At 37.0% G+C, this 22,152-nt stretch overlaps 1 protein-coding gene across 1 annotated transcript; it reads left to right on the top strand.

Moving 5' to 3' along the window:
• Nucleotides 1-1,302: 1,302 nt before the first annotated feature.
• Nucleotides 1,303-17,063, top strand: LOC149302883 (pendrin-like). The gene is made up of 20 exons (XM_089482104.1): nt 1,303-1,448; nt 1,977-2,116; nt 2,532-2,642; nt 3,183-3,364; nt 4,167-4,331; nt 4,459-4,611; nt 4,698-4,780; nt 5,269-5,416; nt 8,406-8,519; nt 10,226-10,303; nt 10,763-10,858; nt 11,695-11,801; nt 12,199-12,268; nt 13,598-13,690; nt 13,778-13,873; nt 14,372-14,611; nt 14,690-14,744; nt 15,609-15,754; nt 16,202-16,288; nt 17,040-17,063. The coding sequence occupies exons 1-20, from the start codon at nt 1,312-1,314 to the stop codon at nt 17,061-17,063; spliced, it is 2,325 nt and encodes a 774-aa protein (XP_089338230.1). The 5' UTR covers nt 1,303-1,311.
• Nucleotides 17,064-22,152: the final 5,089 nt, after the last annotated feature.

The raw sequence follows: 22,152 nt of genomic DNA, 5'->3' as shown, positions 1-22,152 counted from the left end.
ATACCTCCTACAATTATCTCAAGGAATTACTTTACCTGGTGAAGGAATGACATTTGATTAATAAATCCTAAATAAAGATATTTGAATGTTTCCTCCCTTCTCATTTGAATAAACATAGAAGTGCTTCCTTCATATTTTTATTTTTTTAAAGACTTAACTGACACTTTGCTCCAGAATTGCTCCCTATACACAAATCCTAATGTGCTTATTTATATAAAATTTTAAATTAAAGATTTTAATTTATGTCTGAATTTAGTTGGTTTAGAATATACACAAGAAATAATTATACAATTCATCATAAACTAGCAAAATTTTTTTTCCAAAAAGTGTCAAATTTAGAAAAATGTAAGAAACTAGAGGTATAACATTAATTACATTTACAATTAATAACATTATGATTAACCCCCACCCCCACGGGCCCTATCATCTGAAGAGAGCTAATATGCATTTGATTAAACTCCAAAATTAGTTTCCTATAAATTACCCATTAAAAAAATAATTCTACCCCTCTACTTAATGCAACATGAATTAACTATTAACTACTCTTCATTATGTAGTTAATACTTATCATCCATTCAACAGCTTATATTCCACAAGAGAACCACCAATTTTCTATTCAATCTTTTTTTGAATAGAGGGGCAGTAGTCCGTGTAATAGCGGTGACACTATGTAGGTATTAAAAGCAACAAGGTTACCTGAGTCTTCCATCCCTCCAGAATCCCTGTATGTCTGTGTACCCCATATGATCACTGATGGTCCATGCTCTGCTACATCTTATCCATGCTGAGCATATATTTAAAAAAAAAAATTGGAGTGACCCTGCTAAAAACCAGCCCTTAGCTAATTTATCATGTTGCACAGTCTACTGTACTTTAGTTGTGGTGAGGGAAGGGTTAATTGTATGTGCTTGTAAGTGTGTCAGTGTTTGATGCTGGCAAGTTTGTTCTTCCTTGGACTGGTAATGGGAGCTTCTGTTTTGCCATAAATAGAGGTTCCTTGAGGAGTATATATTGTGCATGGTGCTCTAAGCCTGCCAAGGTTGCTGGGGGCTTCAGCTTTCACAGGTATATAGACATTGACAAGTTTTGATTCTGTGCAGGGATTTCTACACTTGCGGTATTATTATTATTATTATTTACTAAGTGGAATATATTTTTGTTCTAACTTTACTGTTCTGTTCTGGAGATTGACTTTATTTTTTTTTAAGAAGCTTCCCTTTAAAATTAACGACTCATGTATTATAAAACAAACTACATTTTTAGTGGTTAAAAAAGACAATTGCTGCAGTTTTCTAGGTGGCATCAGGGAGGATGGATGTACCCAACAATGGTTACCGCCAGTACCTGGTGTCTCGATCTGTGTATTCAGAACCAGCTTTCCAGGAAGAGAATGAGAAGAAAGAAATTATTCAGAAAACAGTCCAGGAAAGACTCCGGAAAAGCTGCAGGTTGTAATCTCTAGATTTTTTTTAGGACATTGGATGTGCTGTGTTGCTTTCACGTAGCTTGCAAAGTGGGGGCAATCACATAACATTGAAAAAAAGCAAATATGGCATTTTATTTGCTATTCATTTTTGTCATCTATTATGTACCATTTTTAACAAGCAAGAAAATATTTAGCCATCTGAACATGAAAACAGAAATACACAATGTCTAAATGTACAGAAAAATCTATATTTTTGAAATTTTAAAAATATACTTTAATAGTATTTGTCCTAAAATAGTGTATATTTATCATTTAATATTTGTTAGGTCATTTTTGTGTTACCTAGATTAACATGTTGTATGTTCCAGTGCAGCTAGTGACAATTTAGACTTATGATTTCTGATCTCGACAGATTTTCATTGACTAAGAAAAGACCAACTGCTATCTGAAATCTGAGTTAATAACCAATGGTGTATTTTAAATGATTTCTACTACCTAGAAAGGTTATAACTTGGTGGTTTTCCACACTATGTGTTCTTTATTCTGGCAGCTGTACATCTAAACAGGCTCTTCAGAGACTAAAGTCATTTTTCCCAATCCTTGACTGGTTGCCCAAGTATAGATGGAAAGAATGGTTTGTACATGACCTGATCTCGGGAGTAAGCACAGGGCTTGTTGGCACTTTGCAAGGTATGTTTTTGGTTCATTAAACAATAACCAATTCGTGCTGAAGTGTTATAGGGATAATGAGATGGTAAATAAAAGTGAGGAAACCAAGAGAGAAGGTCTTTTTATTGTGTTCCAACATCTGGCTGCGTCATTCATGACTGGGCCATGGCAAATATTAAAAGACCACTTTACTTTTCTTAATGCTACCAATAACACAATTGATATGTTGCTTCTAGACGCCTATATATCCATAAACTAAGGAATTTCCAACAAAATCTATGATTTATGTGACAAAAGACAACTAACTTTGCAATTTGTTTTCCATAAATAAAAAATTAATTGATACTTTTGGTTATTTTGTTTTCTCTTTCCATCTGTTATTTGTTTGTGCACGTGATACATGTACATAACGCATTCTCTATGTGTGTGATTTCAGGTCTGGCCTTTGCATTGCTTGCCGCTGTCCCTGTTGGATATGGACTGTATTCATCTTTCTTTCCTATCCTGACCTATTTCTTCCTGGGAACATCCCGGCACATTTCTGTTGGTAGGTACTGATTTTATAAAGAAAATGAGGTGCACCAAAAATAATGCATTCAGAAGTGGAGTTTAGCAGAAGGACCCATAACTGGGAGAGAAAAGATTATATGTAGAGCTAAGAGACAAATGGAAAGAGTGCAGCAGAGAAGAAATGAATATGAGGTTAACTTCAATTATGCAGTTTAAGGAGAGAGACGTTGCGATCGGTTATTGTGGAGAGAAATGTTTGCATGGCTACAACTAGCAGTCATAATGTAGTTAGTACACTACTTACAACATTAAAATAAATGGGATTGCTTTCCAGGCATTTGCATGAGGGGTCTAATCAGACCCCCATCTGCAGCATTTTCTGAGCCTGTACTGGAGCTGACAGGTGCGTCACATGTATGAAAATGTGTTTGGCTAAAGGCTTGGGGATGTGCAAAAGCATATGAGGGAATTTTGCAGGATTTTAGTCTTTAATACACATGTCTTTGCATGTGCAGGGGAATCATCATCATCATCTAAAATATGCACGCTTACCATTATTATTTCATTTTTCCAACAGGACCATTTCCAGTAGTTAGTTTAATGGTGGGAACCGTTGTTCTGTCTATGGCACCAGATGAAAAGTTTATGATGTTAAGCAACTCCACTGGATTGAATAAAACAGTGATAGACACAGTAGCCAGAGACGCAGCCAGAGTCCTTGTTTCAGGAACGCTCAGCTTCCTAATCGGAATTATACAGGTAAATATTTCAGAATGCCTACATTTGCCATGCACACCTACAACTAAGTTTCTGTGAATGTAACACCCTTTACAACATTCATATACCTACTGTGGCAGAATGTCCACATTTACCACGCCATTTGCAATAAACAGCCATCAAAATACAGACGGTTATCTTTTCAAATGTTTAAAGGCACTATTCTTTTAAGGCAGGTAACTGCCAATGGAATAAAGCCAACACCTAATAAAGCTAACTACATTTAGCCACATCGCTCCAACCTGCACATGAGTGCTTGAATCTCTTAAAATCACTATCATTATCTCAACTCACTATCTCTGTCTTTCTGTATACCCAACTGCTCTTTTCATTTAGCAAAGAAAATAGGGAAACTGCTAGATTTTAGTTCTCCTTTCAATGGGAATAATAAGCTCAATGATCGTTTAACACTTACCTTTTGGGTACATGATCATATTACATATACTTTTTGGTTTACACTATATTAGGTGCAAATAAGATAAGGTGGTTTGTTACATTAATTACGATCTGAACCCAATTTCTCCTTATTGCAGACACGATTACGGTTATTTCTTACATCTAGAACTCTATCAGATAGAACATCCCACCACAGATGTTTTCATGTGTATAACCTATAAAAGGGAAAGAAATGCCTAGTTTTTTTGGGTGGAGCAAACTGCTTGCTTCATTCATTCCTGTTTTTAAGTCAAATGAACAGCTTAACACCAATGGACAAGAGTACCAAGCATCTATATATTAAAATGTTCACAATGTTCTTCCTTTTATCATTTTCTTCTCCCTGCAGCTTGCACTTGGTGTTCTTCAAATTGGCTTTATTGTCAGGTACCTAGCAGATCCACTAGTTGGAGGATTCACAACAGCCGCAGCTTTCCAAGTGTTTGTTTCACAAGTAAAACTGGTTCTCAATGTCCCGACGAAAAATTATAATGGAGTACTTTCTATTATATATGTGAGTTTCCTATGTTACAAATATAATCAGAATATACACTGTTGTGGCACAGCTCTATGGCATCAAGATGACTGTAGATGTAATACATTGTTTGAGATGTTTAAAAAGTTCTTCCTTGCCTTTTCAGACAATAATTGAAATTTTTGCCAACATTTGGAAAACCAACATTGCTGACCTCATTGCTGGGCTCTTGACTTTCATCGTGTGTGTGGTGGTCAAAGAATTGAATGATCGATACAAACACATCCTTCGAGTACCAATTCCTATAGAAGTCATTGTGGTAGGGTTTTTATGCCACTCAGTAATATTTCCGTGACTAATTTCTACTACTGTAAGCACTGAATCCTACTTATTTTTTTAATTTAGACAATAGTCGCGACGGGGATTTCCTATGGAGTAAATCTGGAAAAAAAATACAATGCGGGGATTGTAAAAACTATTCCCAGCGGGTAAGTGTGAGATTAAAGTTGATATTGTTTTTTTATTAGTTGATTTTATTAATAGCAGAATTAGAGGGTATGATTTAAGATTATGGTGGATGATGAGAAGTAAGAAAATTCTACTTTACAGTAAATGTAGTAGACTTTCAGTAACAATAGTACATACAAGCACAATGAAGGAATTTAAGAAAGCTTATGTTCATAAAGTTATCCTAAACAAGTAAATAGTGATTCAAAATGGCACACTAGATAGACTAGCTGGTTCTCCTCTGTTGTCACTATGTATGTATGGTATACCAAAGGAATGGGGAGAGTTGTGGTGAGAAGCTCTGTTAAGCTAGCCAAACAGAGAACTGGAAACTAGATCTGCCTAATTGACTTATGTGGGTTTCTCATATATAAAGAACATAGAGAACATGGGTATTATATATGCCCTTACATGTGCGTTATTTCCATTTGTGCTGACGTTTGAGAAAAAAAACCATTTGTTATTACAGGTTTATTCCACCCATGACACCAGATGTCAGCATGTTTGCTGAGATGATTGGTTCAGCCTTTTCTGTAGGAATAGTGGCATACGCTGTAGCCGTGTCTGTTGGAAAAGTGTATGCCACCAAACATAACTATTCAATTGACGGAAATCAGGTAAACGACTGATTAAGGTCTGATTAAGTGGGAGTTCCGATTTACATGACCGTTATATTACAGAATAATTAAAGGGAAACCATACTTTTATATCCTTTATATTCCTATGGTTGTAAAGAATGTGTATATATTATATTTATATTATAAACCGTATTTGCTTGATTATAAAACAAGGCTCTGAAAAACATCCCTCGTCTTATATTCGAGGTCCTCTTCTAATCAGACCTCAAATAGAGGTCTGACTACAAGACTAAGATCCAGATCCCCCGCAACGCTGCAGGTGACCTGGATCCTCCTCTCTGGTAAACCTCTGCTGGTGCCGGCACTTCCTCTAGGGCTTCTATGACGGAGCGCCGGCATCACATGACCTTCCGATGCTCCACCATACAAGCCCCGGCGAAAGTACCGGCCAGCAGCAGCAGAGGTTGTCTGCGTGCATCGCAGAGACCTCCCCCGGCTGCCCCACTAGACACCAGGGAGTCTGAAGCACGGCTGACAAGTCTAGGGGTGCACTGGTAAGTCGGGGGGGGGGTGAAAGTGGCATATAAGGGGGTTAAAAGGCATATTAGGGAGGCAGGGTGGCATATAGGGGTGTGTAAGGCATATCTGGGGGAGAGTGACAAATAGGGCGTTAAAAGGCATATCTGGGGGCAGGGTGGCTTATTAGGGAGGCAGGGTGGCATATAAGGAGGTATAAGGCATATCTTGGGGGGCAGATGTGCATAACTGGGGGAAGGTTGGCAAATAAAAGGAAATAAAAACAAAACAAAACATTTTTCTCAATCATAGTTTTTATTAAATATGAAAAAATAGTTTACACGTGAATTAATATTTACTAGTAAAACCTTTTTTTCCCCTAAAGGGTAGTCTTATATTCAGGCTTTTTCTTTTTTTCCTAAATTAATTTTCAAATTTTTTGGGGGGGGTCGTCTTATAATTGAGCAAATACGGTATTTCCATGTTGCTATGAAAGCTGCCAAGTATTGGAGAGCTGAACCTTACTCGTGGCTCATTACCTAGGATATAACTAATAGTACAGCTCAAGTCAATCTAACAAGTTATGGTTTACAGTGTCTTTGAAAATAAACAACAAACATTGAAATACCCCAGATCAAACAAAATGCTCTGGTGGCAACGACATGTAATTATTTCCGTGCTGTTGTTGTGAATACAGTCGCTAATGTAGGGTGTGTGTTTTCTGTTTATAATAAACATCAAGTATGTAACAGTGTCAGCTAGAGCAGAAAGCAAACACCTACTGTACATATGTACACTACTTATAAAATTACCTTGAGGCAATTGCCTGTTTCTATAAGAGCAGAATAAAATCTAGAAGTACTAAGTATGACAGAGTACACAGCATACTTTTAAGGCAACATTGTTCCTTCTTAAAATGGGCAAACACCATCAACAGCGTATTTAAATATAACTTTAAAATAAAATTAAATAACACCCATTAAAATTAAATTGTTATTTAGACATAATACATCTTTAAACAAAACAGTGCACTCCTAATACTCTTAAACATAACCGTACATTAACCCTAAGCTATTTTTTAGTTCTTGTCCCACATTTTTCCATTCACATACCTGCCAACACACCCAACATTTTTGTGGACAGTACTGCTTTTTTCCAGTCCTGTCCAGTAAAAGTTGGGTTGTTGCAAAGTATGCCATTGTAAATAGGTAGCAAATGTTAGGCATGTATTTAAAAGTGGTCTAAAATCGATTTAAAAATGTAAAATAATCCCTATTCTTTTATTAAACATCTATGGATGTGTGACTGTGTATGATAAAAAGGAGGCCAAGTTCCTTGGAGCATTTGTCTAGGTCTCAGACAAGACAACTGCTCGGAGGAACTTGGCCCTCAGTTTCGGGCAATGTGTATTGTGTACACCTCGGATAGCACCATGAAGGTACGTGTGTGCAAATCGATTGGTCGTTTCAGCAGGGGGCTCGCCTGCCATCAACGAATGAAGTGCATTCTGCAGTTCTGCAATTCATTTGTTGATGCCAGACCAGCCCCCTTCCGGCGACCAAAATAGAGTCGCACACACGTACCTTCACAGCGCGAACGCATCTGCTGCTGCTGCTGCTCCGATGTGTTCTTAACCCCGTATTAACCCCTGCTACGCAGCCGGGAGAAAACAAAGATGAAACGAGCACGAAGAATGTCCACGAATATTCGCCCCAAAAGAAGACAGGAACGGGCGAATATTCGCAGAATATGAAGATTTTTTTTTCCCAGAAGACGAGCACGAAGACGAACACGAAGAGCCCCCTGGTGCCCAAGTCTAGTATTAAATATGGTCTGCATTAATATCCTTTAAAATGGTTCAGCAGTTGTAGCGATACATCTCATGCTACATGCCTTGGTACACACACTGTGAGTACTGGGACACACATCAAACATTCTACCTCTCTTCTACATTATAAGTCTTTTGAGCTATACTCGCATTTTATAGGTATATTTAAACCAAACAGATGAGTAATGTTGCATGCTGGCAGATTTGATGAATATTATGTTTAAAATTGGAAAGTGATTTTATCACCATGGCAGCCAATGAAATAGTCAACACTAATAACATTCCATTGGCTGTTTTGGTAATAATAACACTACTTTACAAACCTTGCGCAAGAATTACTTACCTCCTATATCTTAGCGCTACGTTTTGGGTAGCATTGTTAGTTCAGTGATGACAGTTTAAAACTAATAAGTTTTATTGAAATGATAATGCATAATTTTGTGGACTGAATTGATTTTGAAATAATAAGCTTGTATATTTTCTGTATATAACTTTTTAGAATTTACCTGAAAATTGTCATTCACAATTTTACACAGGTCTACCTTGATATATTTTAGTATTGGATAAACTCTTGCAACAGTCATCATTATTACAGTAGTGTTATCAGATTAATAACGTTTGTTGCCGTTGGAGCAAACATCTACTGCAAAATAAGTGGTAACTCTGTATGTGTTTCTTTGGTAGGAATTCATTGCATTTGGGATAAGTAACCTATTCAGTGGCGCTTTCTCCTGCTTTTGTGCCACAACAGCTCTCTCCCGTACTGCTATCCAGGAAAGTACTGGAGGAAAAACCCAGGTATATTTTCATAAGATAAAAATTGCCCTGTTCAAGATATGCATACTCTCATGTGATGCTATGGGCATTGTATGTGGAAAGTCTGAGAAGTGGTTTTATTGCCATAGCTATCAGTGGAGTAAGTAGAGATTAGGAAAGACATTAAAAAAGGGTTGCATATTAGCATATGCTCCAAGTCGTTTAAGATTAGCATTGATTGCTTTTATTGCTAATTAAGCAGCCTGCAAATCTGGTTGATGTTTTAATCATGGGAAATTTTAATTACCCAGATATAGATTGTTGAAGAACTAGTTCTACTAAGGGCAGTACATTTTTTAACCTGCTAAATGACACATTTATGTCACAATTAGTAAAGACACCCAACCAAAGGATGCCTTTCTGGATATGGTGATAACTAACAATGTAAAGTGGTAACTACTCCACCAAGACACTTAATTTTAGAAGGGCCAACTTTAACAGGCTAAGGGCATCTATTGAAGTGGTAAGTACAATTCTGAGGGGAGCTCAAACCTTCTCAATGTTGGCCCTTCATAACGCATTATGAAGTTGGTGTCTTTTAAGTTGTCACTTTTAAACTTGAGACTATTAGTCAGGGGCGTAACTAGAAGCCTCAGGGCCCCGGTGCGAGAATCTGTTAAGGGCCCCCCACCCCATCTACCCCCTTCTCACACCATCTACCCCCTTTCCCCCCTTCTCAGGCTATCTACCCCCTCTCCCTCCCTTCTCACTATCTACCCCCTCCTCACTATCTACCCCCTCCTTCCTCTCACTATCTACCCTCTCCCTACCCCGTCCTTCTCACTATCTACCCTCTCCCTACCCCCCGTCCTTCTCACTATCTACCCTCTCCCTACCCCCTCCTCACTATCTACCCCCTCCCTACCCCTCCTCACTATCTACCCCTCCCTACCCCCCTCCTCACTATCTACCCCCTCCTTCTTCTCACTATCTACCCTCTCCCTACCCCCTCCTTCTCACTATCTACCCTCTCCCTACCCCCCGTCCTTCTCACTATCTACCCTCTCCCTACCCCCCTCCTCACTATCTACCCCCTCCCTACCCCTCCTCACTATCTACCCCCTCCCTACTCCCCCTCCTCACTATCTACCCCCTCCCTACCCCAGCTCCTCACTATCTACCCCTCCTTCTTCTCACTATCTACCCTCTCCCTACCCTCCCCATCCTTCTCACTATCTACCCTCTCCCTACCCCCGTCCTTTTCACTATCTACCCTCTCCCTACCCCCGTCCTTCTCACTATCTACCCTCTCTCTACCCCCCCGTCCTTCTCACTATCTACCCTCTCCCTACCCCCCTGACAGACGCCTCACGCTTCCACCACTGGGAGGCAGGCAGCGGCGAGCAGAGGAGACAGAAGGGCGCCGAGCGGTTGCTGAAAACGACCGCTCGGCACTCCTTGGGCCCCCCTGGCTGGCAGAACTCCAGGGCCCGGTCGCAGTTGCGACCCCTGCGACCTCGGTAGTTCCGCCACTGCTATTAGTCTGACAAGTTTGAACTAAACAACAGCTGATCTCATTACATTTGGATGTATGGTGTGTTATGTATACTGTGTTAATAAAACATTCTCCTATTAATATGGAAAAAAAATTGCATATCAAACAGGGCCCACTTTGTACATTAAATTTTAAGATACATATAACCAAATAAATTTGCTTCACACACTCTTCCTATTACTATGCTTTCCAGATTGCTGGTCTGATCTCAGCTTTCATAGTGTTGATTGCTATAGTAGCACTTGGAAGACTCCTCGAACCCTTACAAAAGGTATGTAGGAACTTTTTTTTTTTTTAGATTTTGAGTCAAGCTACATAGACACGTACTAAATGTGCACTTACAAACATTTTCTAACCAATGGGATACAGGTTAGGTGATGCATTTTAGTAAAAGGTTGCAAGAACCATCTGATAAATTGTCCTGTTCATCTTAAAGTAAAGCGGATTAATAACTATGTTGCTTGACATCATGCTGTGTTCTCACTTCACTGTTTTAATGGCTTACACATTGGGATAAGTAAATTTTATGCGTTAACAAAGCTTAGTCACTATGTTCTAAGGTTAATGAATCTGATGAGGCTTTTACATTGACTAAGTGAGGAGACAATCGCTACGATGACTTTCATGTAATTGAATGCCTAAACATCTTGTATTCTTTATGTTGTGTCATTTAGTCTAACTAAACCATCTTATAACATGGACCTGCTTTAATCTCTTCTTTTAATTGCAGTCAGTGCTGGCAGCCATTGTTATTGCCAATCTAAAGGGAATGTTCTGGCAAGTATTAGATGTTCCTCGCTTGTGGAGACAGAACAAGTGGGACTCAGTGAGTATCCATACCCTTCGTGGTGTTTTTTCCTTGGCAAATACTTGTTTACAAAAGAGAAAAAATTATCTCAATCAAATAATAAACTTTGTCTAAGCATGTAATATAACTTTGTCTAACAATATATCAGATATATTTATCATAGAAAGTTTAATTTAGCCAATTTGAATGCTACAATCAGTCACTCATCAGCTGTGTAAACTCCTTACTGGGAAGCAGGGGCTAGTTGTACAATCAGGCATGGACTTCCGTGGGACCTGAACAGGCAAATATGGGGTATAATTAATGTCATTTTCACACGTAAGCAATGTTCTGCCCAAGTTCCAATGAGACTGCTCTGGCTAGAAATCACACATCTTTTCTTCTTTCCGTCTTCACAACCTCCTTGTTTGCAATAGGTATTTGATGGCAGATTAGAAGGATTCAACCCATCTAATCTGTCCATAAAGTTCTTACTATCCATAGCAGGAGGAGGAGGAGGCAAGCTGCCAATTAAAGAGCTTGTGAAATGTGGATACCTTTACATACACATTACATAAGTACATAAAGATAATAGGACTGAATACTACGATTCTATGACATGTTGTAATATGAGAAATAGAAACCTCTATTGAGAAAATGTAACCATCCTATTAAGGGTACACAAAATAAGCTGATGTGCATAGCACTAATATTGGTGGATACATTTTAAGATGTTTAGTTAGAGATTGAAACATGGTTTTTCACATTTCTATATAACATTTATCTTCTTTGCTTCTTGGCATAATTAATTAATCATATGCAACTGATATAATGAATTCTCCTACTGAACTTACATAGAATTTTTTTTCTACAAGGTGATCTGGGTGTTCACATGTATTGCAGCCATTCTTCTGGGGCTGGATTTAGGATTGCTTGCTGGCCTTGTTTTTGGATTACTGACTGTCGTTCTTCGTGTCCAGTTGTAAGTAACTTTAATCCTTTCTGCAGGCTTTGTTTAATTTATTTATTTTAAAGTTTGTCTCTGGCCGAGTGATCAGTGTAATAAAAAAAAACAAAAAAAACATTCCTTGTCAACCAATGTGATAAAAATCTCCTGCTTTATAGACATAGTGTAAACTTTTTATAATTTCAGGTCCTACATTGCTCTTTGTGAGTTGCCTGTTATTTTATCCAATTTCCAGAGAAAACTTGAATATAATTTCAATAAAACATTTTAATTAAACCAGTGACACATTTTCCAGATAATTTAACCCTGGCAAGTTATTATGTAATTATTAAGTAACTAAAACTGATTTTGTCTTCGAATAAGATTGTGCAGTATTTTCTCTTTAGTATGAAAAAATATTTTTTTTTTCCAGCCCCACGTGTGGTTCTCTTGGAAATATCCCCGGTACAGACATTTACAAGGATGTCAAGAAGTACAAAAATGTAGGAACTATTTTTAAACCACTGAATTTTCTGATCTTATCTTATGAAATCTCTTACAAATGGCACCTAACATCAAACATAGAAAGTGGCTACTAACAAAGTGGTTAATAATAGAAAAGTACTCGCAATTGTAGGCGATTCCTTGATATAACGTAAAGTGCATTAATGACAGGCTTCACTGGAAGAACCAATCCAGGCCGTGCGGACTTGAATCAAACTTGATTTTTATCAGTGCATTCATTTTTAAAATACAAAGAAAACATACCACCAGACAGAGGCCGACAAGGTCAAAAAAACTTTAATCTTCCTAGCGTAGATTGGAAAAACCAGCTGGTTCAGCCAGGAGTAGACACATCCTAAATTCTTTAGAGGGGCATTTGGTAGAGGAGTCAACAAGGAAGGGGGCTGTGCTGCATTTAGTATTTACAACTGGAGACTTGATTTCGGATGTCACTGTAGGACACACACTAAAAAATAATTTTGATTTTACAAAGGCAGAATTTTCTAAAATGGAAAGATTTGTAGGTGAGTCTTTGATAGTTTGGACATCTGTAGATGGAGTTCAGGAGAGATGGAACTATTTAAGAGATGTTCTCCTAAAGGCTGCAGAACATTGCATTAAACGTGTTAGTAAGAAAAAGGAAACTACTGTGGTACTCTACAGATGTGTCAAGTATATTGAAGGAGAAGAAGCTCAGTTTTATGAATGTCAAATAGATTCAAAATGAGGAAGATGGGAGCAAATCTAAAGCTAAGCTTAGGAAGACAAAAGCACATTATTATACAAACATGGAGAATAAAATTGCCAGGTAAACAAAAAGGGATGATAAAACATCTTTAGATGTATAAATGAAAGCAGAAAACATGAGCCAGGAATAATTAAACTAAAGACAAATTAAGGGAATCATATAAATGAGGATAAAGATTTGCTTAAATAAAATTCTGTTTTTACAGAGGAAGATAAATTTAAGGGACCCTTGTTAACAAAGGGAAATAGAGTGACATGTAAAACAGGGGTGTTTACAGAGGAAGAAGTTCTACTTGGAACTATCCAAAGTAAATAGAGACAAATCTATGGAATGCGATGGGATACACCCAAAATTATTAAAAGAGAGGAGTAATTTAAACAGACATGCTATGGACTTAAGCTATCCTCACTATGGGACCAGATCAAGAACTGATGGGGTTCGAATCCCTTTCATCAGGAAAAATGGGCAGACTAGATGGTTCTCATCTTGTGCCAACTTCTATGTTTCTATATTTAAGTATTTAGCTGTCATTATAGCTTAAAGTTAGTATAACATTCAGATATTTTTCTTTCTTCCACAGCTTATTGAGTTGGATGGAGTTAAAATTGTTCGATTTACTAGTGGTATCTTCTATGGGAATATAGATGGTCTTAAAAATGGAATAAAAAAAATTGTAAGTAAATCTTGTTTCAGATTTTGTTTTAATTTTAATTACATTTCTGTTCATTTAATGAATAATAAACATATGTTTTTGCCACAGACTGGGTTTGACGCAGTCAGAGTTTTTAACAAGAGGACCAAAGCACTCAGGAAAATAAATAAACTTATTAAGAAAGGACAACTAAGAGCAACAAAGGTAATGTCATGTATCATTAAAATGTTTTAACTGCCTTAGTACATAACACCCAGTTATAGCCAGTTGTATAGTAGAGACATCTAACATTTATCAATGGGAAGCTGTCTCTTGTGGACTGGGACCATTCAAGCCTATGAACTCTATGAATCTCCTTAAAGGCTTTGGTATGATAAATAACCTTGTTGGTTCTGACCCTATTCTGCCGTCAGAGCTTGGTTAGCCCTTCCTCTTCATATGGCTCTGTCCCTTCTTATTTCCTAGTAACTTTTAATTGTCTCTTAAAGTCAAATCATAGTCAAAGTTCAATATTTCCGCTTGTAACTGACTGTCTGTAATACATCTATAAAAATACTGATACAAAAATACTGATTTATTTATCCTTTGTTAAAACACATTTTTGAGTAGAAAGAGTGAAAAAAATCTTTAAAAAAAAATCCAAAGAATAGAATTGGAGTTTACTATGTTATAAGACAATTGTGTAATACCTGCATCTTTTAGAATGGAATTATCAGTGATGCGGGTACAGATAATGAAGCCTTTGAGCCAGATGATGATCCAGAAGACCTAGAAGGACCAGAGAACTCAGAAGTGCAAATCAAGGAAGTGGAAATCCAAGTGGACTGGAATTCAGATTTGCCCGTTAAAGTATCTGTCCCAAAAGTCTCTATACACAGCATTATTTTTGATTTTGGACAAATAACGTTCCTTGATGTGGTTGGAGTGAGATCACTTAAAGTGGTATGTATTTAGTCTGTCCTACAAACATTAACTGCAAGGTGTGCATTTAGAAATCTAAAATCTATTATTTCTTGTTAGATATATAAAGAATTCAAGAGGATTGATGTGGATGTCTACATAGCTGCATGCGAGGGTAATGTATCTGCTTGGATTACATCTTTCTAGAACCAACTTTTATTTTCATTTGCTGAACCGTGAGCTTATGCTAGAGCACATAACATTCAGATACCCTGTCTGAGAGGTGAATGTGTTCATAACATCAGTACCATCAGTAAGGGTAGGCAGCAATAGGTTTTGTGGTAGACATTTAATTAAATGAACCATTAAAGGGACAGTTTACTGTCCCTAACACTTAGCAATAACATCAGGAAGCTGGAGCCCTCCAAAAGAGCCATAGGTATAAGTAAGCACTGAGTTTAGCGTGAGGTGGTTTGCATCTTGTCTCCCCTGTTGGCTGTGTAACTCTGCTCTGTGGTGGATTATGCATAATAGGTTATCATTATACATTGTGGAGTTTGATCTTTTTTTGGCTCCCTCGGAGGCAATTATTAATATAATAATTATAGCCAGTATTTATATAGCGCCTTTTTTTAGTGCTTTTGATGGAACTCGTTTTATCAACCTTGGAAAGCAAGGAGGGCTGAATTGAGTAGGTTGTACATTTATAAGTTTGAATGCTAAGATGAAATTCAGAAGTTTAACAATGAATTATGCAATGCCTACTTTTTCCAGAATAAATAGCTAGATCATTTATTTGTATAAAATGAGAAGCTATAGCTCATGGTTAATAAAACCCTTTATTTTTCCATAAAGTCATATAACAGTCAATGACAGGAGCCAAGTCCTACATTTTTACCAACTCTTTAACCATCTGTTACCCAGTTAATTTTGTCAAATTCTGACTCTGCAACAAACTTTATGGATGCCAATTCCTTTACATACTCTGCACATATTGTATACTATTGCTATAAAAATGTAATTGAATTATCTTTCCCAGATCAAGTTTACAAAAAGCTGGAAGACTGTCTGTTTTTTGATGACGCCATTAAACCTGACATATGCTTCTTGACTGTTCATGATGCTGTGCTGTATATAGAGAACCAGAGGAAGTTCAGCGATGGCAGTGATCCTATACTGGAGAAGGTAATGTGATACATTAATTACAGGAATGCTTTTTGATCACTTGACAAATGCATGTTCCTTATCCCTATTGCACCCTAAAAGCCTCATAGGGGTCTCCCTACTTGCTGCCATGTTGTAAAAGCAGATACACCTGTATTGCTGGATCACATCTACTGGCTACAGTAGCCTGCACAGTGCTGATACAGCTATTCAGCGGAGGCATCACCAAGATAATCCGTTGGGGAAGTGGGGCCCTCCAGAGCTCAAGGGCCCATATGCACATGTGTGTCAAGTGGATAGTATACCAGTGAATCTTATTTTCCAGTAAATACAGTAATCCATATAACAAATGTATTTACTGGGTAATGAATTCTCTCAAAACTTCTTGGGGTAGAAACGATCAGATACTAATTTAATTAAGGTAATAAAAATGTTGCAATATGTCAAGTTTGCTCTATCTCCTTACAGATTTCATTGATGCGAGAATCTAAAGAACCTTTCGAATACACAGAAGAAGTGGAACCCACAGATCAGGAACTGGATGCTCAGGAAGCGGTAAGATACTTTAAAAAAAAATAATGATATTCTTCTAAAATAAGATATGGAAGTATTCAGCTGATTCTGAATGGGGTGTGTTAATGTCAATTCAAGAACCAAAACTTAACGCATCACAGTTTTTATTGACATGGGCATGATTACTTTGAAATACACCAATTAAAAATGGAAAAAAATCTAAGCAATACCACCTCAGCTAACATACTTTCAGACATTATAATATAAAGGCAGATGCTGAAGTTATGATGCTTGGTCGATACTATTACGCAGAAGTCCATATTTTGTACTTGTATGTTTTATCACTGAGGTATGGCTAGGAGTACAGGGCATGTGTACAGGGCTTTTCTGGACTCTAACTCATGGCTGTGACAGCATCGTATTGATTTTAATTATGTAAGTTACATAAAAAAATGGTTATTGGGTACTATATAGCCCTAATACCATTCCAGGAATTATAAAGCATTCAGTAAGGATACTTGTAGTTGAATACTTGATTACAGTCACACATTATTGTTTATTTTATCTGCAAGTGTAAATGTTGACCAATATACTCAAAAATCCATATACGGAAATGATAAGGTATCTTCAACTTTAGATTCAGAACGGACTTGGATATTGTGAAGACTACTTGAGAATCTTTAGTAATCTTATGGTTTGCAAACAAATGAACTATAGCCCATGGTGTTGTTCTGTAGTGCAAAGTTCTTTTTAGGCACAGTTAATTAACTTTATCATTGCTCTCTCATCACAGGCACTCCGAAGACTGGCATCATGAAGAATTGCATTTTCATCTTGTCAATATTTCCTTCAATAACCAGACCTTTTTTTAGTTTCATGCTATTTTGTACACATTTTCAATAAAAACTGCTCACTCCCAGGAAGCTGGATTTACATGTGTGCTGGGAACACAGAATAGATATGTGAGTGCCACTGCATGTAGCTAGTTCACAGCAGTGAAAGATTGAGAATACCGTTAAATCCCAAAATATTAACACATGAAAAGAGAACAAACTCTACAATCTAGAAAAAAAAGGATTTACCTGAAACTATTTCCACATCAAAGGAAGGTAGACCACTTTGCATATCATATACCTAACATACTATTGAACACTGCTTTTATTCTACAGCTATAAATACCTCTTGAGCATATGTAAAATTGATCAATGACATTTACATGGAACAAGTAGTTAGAACTGATATACTACTGAGATTTACTGATATTCCCTAATATTGTATTTTCTGCATTACTATACTGCATTCACACAGTTAAACATCCGGGTTTAACTGCTGGTCTATAACTCTGTGTACAAATACACGTAACACGTATAAAAAATTATTTTCCTACCAATACTATCAACTAGTGGTTAAGTTGTGTTTTCCTATATATTATATGAAATGATTAAATTAATACTTAAAGCTTTAATGATGAATACACATACATACAAGAATATATCCAATTAATGTAGTGGTGACTTGTAAAATCATTCTAAATAGTACTAAGTATCTATATTAATTGTCTTCAAGTTGGCTTAGAACAGAGCATCCTTTGGAAACCAATTATTTTGTCTGTATTTTCCAAACAAAGTTCAAAAGGACTCAACCCATTATCATTGTACTGAGAGGATGTAGCCAAACGCTAATCTGACAATGCACTTTGTTAAAATAAAGGAGAAGAAGCTAGGTCCAAAAGCTCTGCCGATAAGTATTTTAAATAAAAAACAAAAAACACATGGGATATAATATGCCAATCCAGTGCTTGATGTTGGTTATGAAAAATCTGTGCAAATGGTAGATATATTGTTAAACTTTAGTCAAATAGCAGAACTTCTGGCTCGTTGTTTCCTTTCATTGTTTATAACAAATGTCATCTAATAATGTTGCACATATTTTGAAGGATGTACATTGTCTCTTCTAATGAGCAAATATTTCATTTATTGTTCTTTATATTCTGTCAATATACTGTATATTTACATGTGTGACATGTCCTGTTTTTGTTTTATTTATTAAGGAGATATATTAAGGTATGTCAAGAATTTAGAAACAGTGCCTGATTTCTCATCTGTTACTGTTACTGATTGTATGTAAGGGGATGGTGTCACAGAGTGTGTGTGGCGTTAGCATGAGGTGTTTAAAATCCCATGTGTGTTAGTGTCTACTGATAGAAAGTGTTGGATTATGATGTTAGAGAGTGTTTGTGTTAGCATATGGTGTTAAGAGTGAGAATGTGTGTTAGAATGTGATTGTGTACAAGTTAAATAGGTGACAGGCCTGGTGGGATCACCAAGGAAATCCTGCACCCAGGAGCCACCAACTCTAGGCTCACCCTGCAAACACTTATATGTGGCTTTCAATGCTCACTGCAAGATCACTAATACAGACATTCAATAACATTGGGTCTATAATAAAAAAAACTTGAGGCACTCAATTTACTATTTTTGTCCAGTTGGAGAATTTTCCATTAACAAAAACTGTCTGAAAATTACCTAGGTCTATCTCATTTTATCTGTAACCTTTTATGTGGAAGTGTTTCAAATGTTTTTTGCAAAATCAAAATAAATCACACTGAAATACGCTGATCTATATGTTTGCTCATCTCTTTATATAATGCAATAAGGTTGGTCTGGCATCTATCTATCTATCTATCTATCTATCTATCAATCTATCATAGTTCCCTATTCATCTTTTATGGCAGTCCTGTCCTCTTGTTGTGCCTCTAGCACCCCCTCCCAATTGGACACTTAATAACTGATTGGGTTCCTGCTATACTGCAGTAGCATGTAAGAGAACATTTAAAACATCCTCCATGTTTACAGTTTTGAGCAAAGGTAATCCTGCTTCTAACACCAGTTAGACAGCATTTTAACAAAAATCATGAAAATCATAAAAAAAAGATAATTTTAACAGTGTTTTAGTAGACGTAGTTTGTCTTTTAAACGTGCAAAAAAACCAAAACAAATTAAAGAGAACATAAATCCTACGTCACCTAATATTTATAACTCAAACTGGAGCGCTTCCTGATTCGCAGTTACCAACATCATAAAACCGCAGATGCAGATGAAAAAGACTATTTAATTTACCTATTTAACCAGGTTCTTGGGTCTTCGGTTTAATGGTTTACTTCCCCCCTATACCAGTCATCAAATACCTGATGTGTTTCAAACCCTTGTAGTATGAGTTGATTACATCCTCCGGAAAGAGGCTACATTAAGTTTATTAAACCTTTAATACTGGCAATAAAGGTAGCGCAAACCTGCTATTCACGTATAAAGCCTGACTAATTCTAGCAAAGGTTGTTTTAGTTAGCCTAACCTTGCATCTAAAGTCCCTTGAGTCAAATCAGGGGAGAATTTCATGCGCTGAGGTTACATAATTTCATAAGATTCATGGTTCTCTTCTAGTTGATACTAGCCAACTGTGGAGCTTTGAGGAGAAAAAAATTCAAAACACAGGATTAAGTCCCTCTTTTATGGTGTTAAAATGTGTAATCATTTTCATCTCAAATGTTTTTCTTTCCTGAGAGTCTCTGAAAAACCATGAGGAAGAAAAATATTGCAACCCGGTAGGACATCATTTCACACAGAACAATCACTCCATCCAAAACCTAAAAATTAAAGTACTCAAAGGTAATTTCAGAGACTCTCGGGAAAGAAAAACATTTGAGATGAAAATTATTACACATTTTAACACCATAAAAGAGGGACTTAATGTGGATTCTGGTTTCCTTACACACTACCAGAACTTCATATGAACTTCATCTAGTCATCCAATGTGTAATTGCTGTTATCTTTGATGTTTTACTGTGTCAACATCCGCCATACAATGTATGGCGGCGGACGCCCGTTTTAAAAGTGTTTAGGAGGCGATCAACGATCACCTCCTAAACTTAAATGGTGTCGCTGGAATGCCTCGATCAGGAGGCATCCAGCGACACCAAACACTTACCTCTTGATGGACTGTGACCGGTCCGGAGACCGGTCACAGCCGCAGCTGCCGGTGATCTTCGCCATCAGCAAGATGGAGGCGGCCCGGGAAAGAAAATAATAAAGATGAAAAGGTTCGCTAGACGGTCTCCAGACCCTCTAGAGAACTCTGGCTCCACTTGCAGGTTGAATACAGGTACAGTCACAGTGTGATTAGAAAAAATGAATTAAAAATAAAATAAAATTAATAATTAGAAAAAAAATAGTAAAAAACCAGTAAAATGTAAAAATTATTTCCCTGTGATGTCACTATCAGGGGAACCTTCAAGTTGAAAAAAAATGTTAAAAATGTTTTTAAAAAGGCAAAAAAAAATTAAAATATATATATGAAAAATATATTTTTGTGAGCAAGTCCTAAAATTAGCACATTAGCTTAAAACAATTCTCGCATGGAAAGAGTTAAAATACTGGCATATTAAATGCCCATGGGGTGTCTACTTTTAAAAAATGTATGATTTGATGGGGTAAATTGAATTGGCCAGATTCAACTAACACGGGGGGGAAGGATGGCCACACATCTAATTTCCAATTAGAAAAATGCACACGTACCAAATGTGGCCTTTTAGTTCCCCCCAAAAATGACAAACCCATGCATGTGGGGTATCACTGTACTCAGGAGATGTTGCTGAACACATATTGGGGTGTCGTGTGACAGCGGCATATACCAGGAGCTGTAAATTCATACATAAAGTAGGTGTGTGTGGGAAAAATACACACACAAAAATACTACTGCAAACTTTAAAAAAATGCTGGTGGTAAAATGTGTGCATGCAAAGAGTTAAAATACCAGCATTTAAAATACCCTATGGTGTCTAGTTTTCAAAAATATATGGTTTTGTTGGGCACACTGAAATGGCCTGGCTCAAAGATGTACCAAATAGGGCATGGGCAGTGGATCCCCAAATGCCAAAGTTCAACATTGAAAAATGTGCATGCCCCAAATGTGGCCCTTTTGCCCCCAAACAGCCAGGCAAAATAATTCATGTGGGGTATCACTGCGCTCATGAGATGTTGCTGAACACATATTGGGGTGTTTTGTGATAGTGACATATACGAGAACTTTTTAATTGATACCTGAAGTAAAATGTGTGTGAAAAAACAAATGCAAAAAAATGACTACCACAAAGTTTGACAAAGACTGGTGGTAGATATGGTGCATGGAAAGAGTTAAAATACTAGCATTTGAAATACCCTGGGGTGTCTAGTTTTCAAAAATATATGGCTTTATTGGGCATACTGAAATGGCCCGGCTCAAAGATGTACCAAATAGGGCATGGGCAGTGGATCCCCAAATGCCAAAGTTCAACATTGAAAATGCGCATGCCCCAAATGTGGCCCTTTTGCCCCCAAACAGCCAAAATCATTCATGTGAGGTATCGCTGTACTCAGGATATGTTGCTAAACACATATTGGGGTGTTTTATGATAGTGACATATACCAGAACCTGTTTATTCATACCTAAAGTAAAATGTGTGTGAAAAAACAAAAAAATGACTACCATAAAGTTTGACAAAGGCTGATGGTAGAATTAGTGCTTGGAAAGGGTTAAAATACTAGCATTTGGAATACCCTGGGCTGTCTAGTTTTCAAAAATATATGACTTGATGGGGTAAATTGTATTGGCCGGCTTCAAAGATACCCGAAATGGCACATGGGGGGAAGAATTACCAGATTTGGAAAAAATGGCTTTGAAATAGCAAAACGCTACCTGTACTTTTTGCCCCATAATGTGTAGAAAAAAGCAAAAAAACATAAAAACATTGGGTATTTCTAAACTCAGGACAAATAGTAGAATCTATTTAGCAGGTTTTTTCATTACCTTTTATAGATGAGTAAAAGATTTAGTTAGAAACAGTAATTTTTGTCTAAATTTTTCACCATATT

This window comes from Sceloporus occidentalis, unplaced genomic scaffold, assembly GCF_023333645.1.
Source record: "Sceloporus occidentalis isolate IW3139 unplaced genomic scaffold, rSceOcc1.0.p SCAF_17, whole genome shotgun sequence".
Lineage (NCBI taxonomy): Eukaryota > Metazoa > Chordata > Lepidosauria > Squamata > Phrynosomatidae > Sceloporus > Sceloporus occidentalis.
The sequence above is the reverse complement of the archived record's forward strand: the minus strand, read 5'-3'. Positions and strand labels throughout refer to the sequence as shown.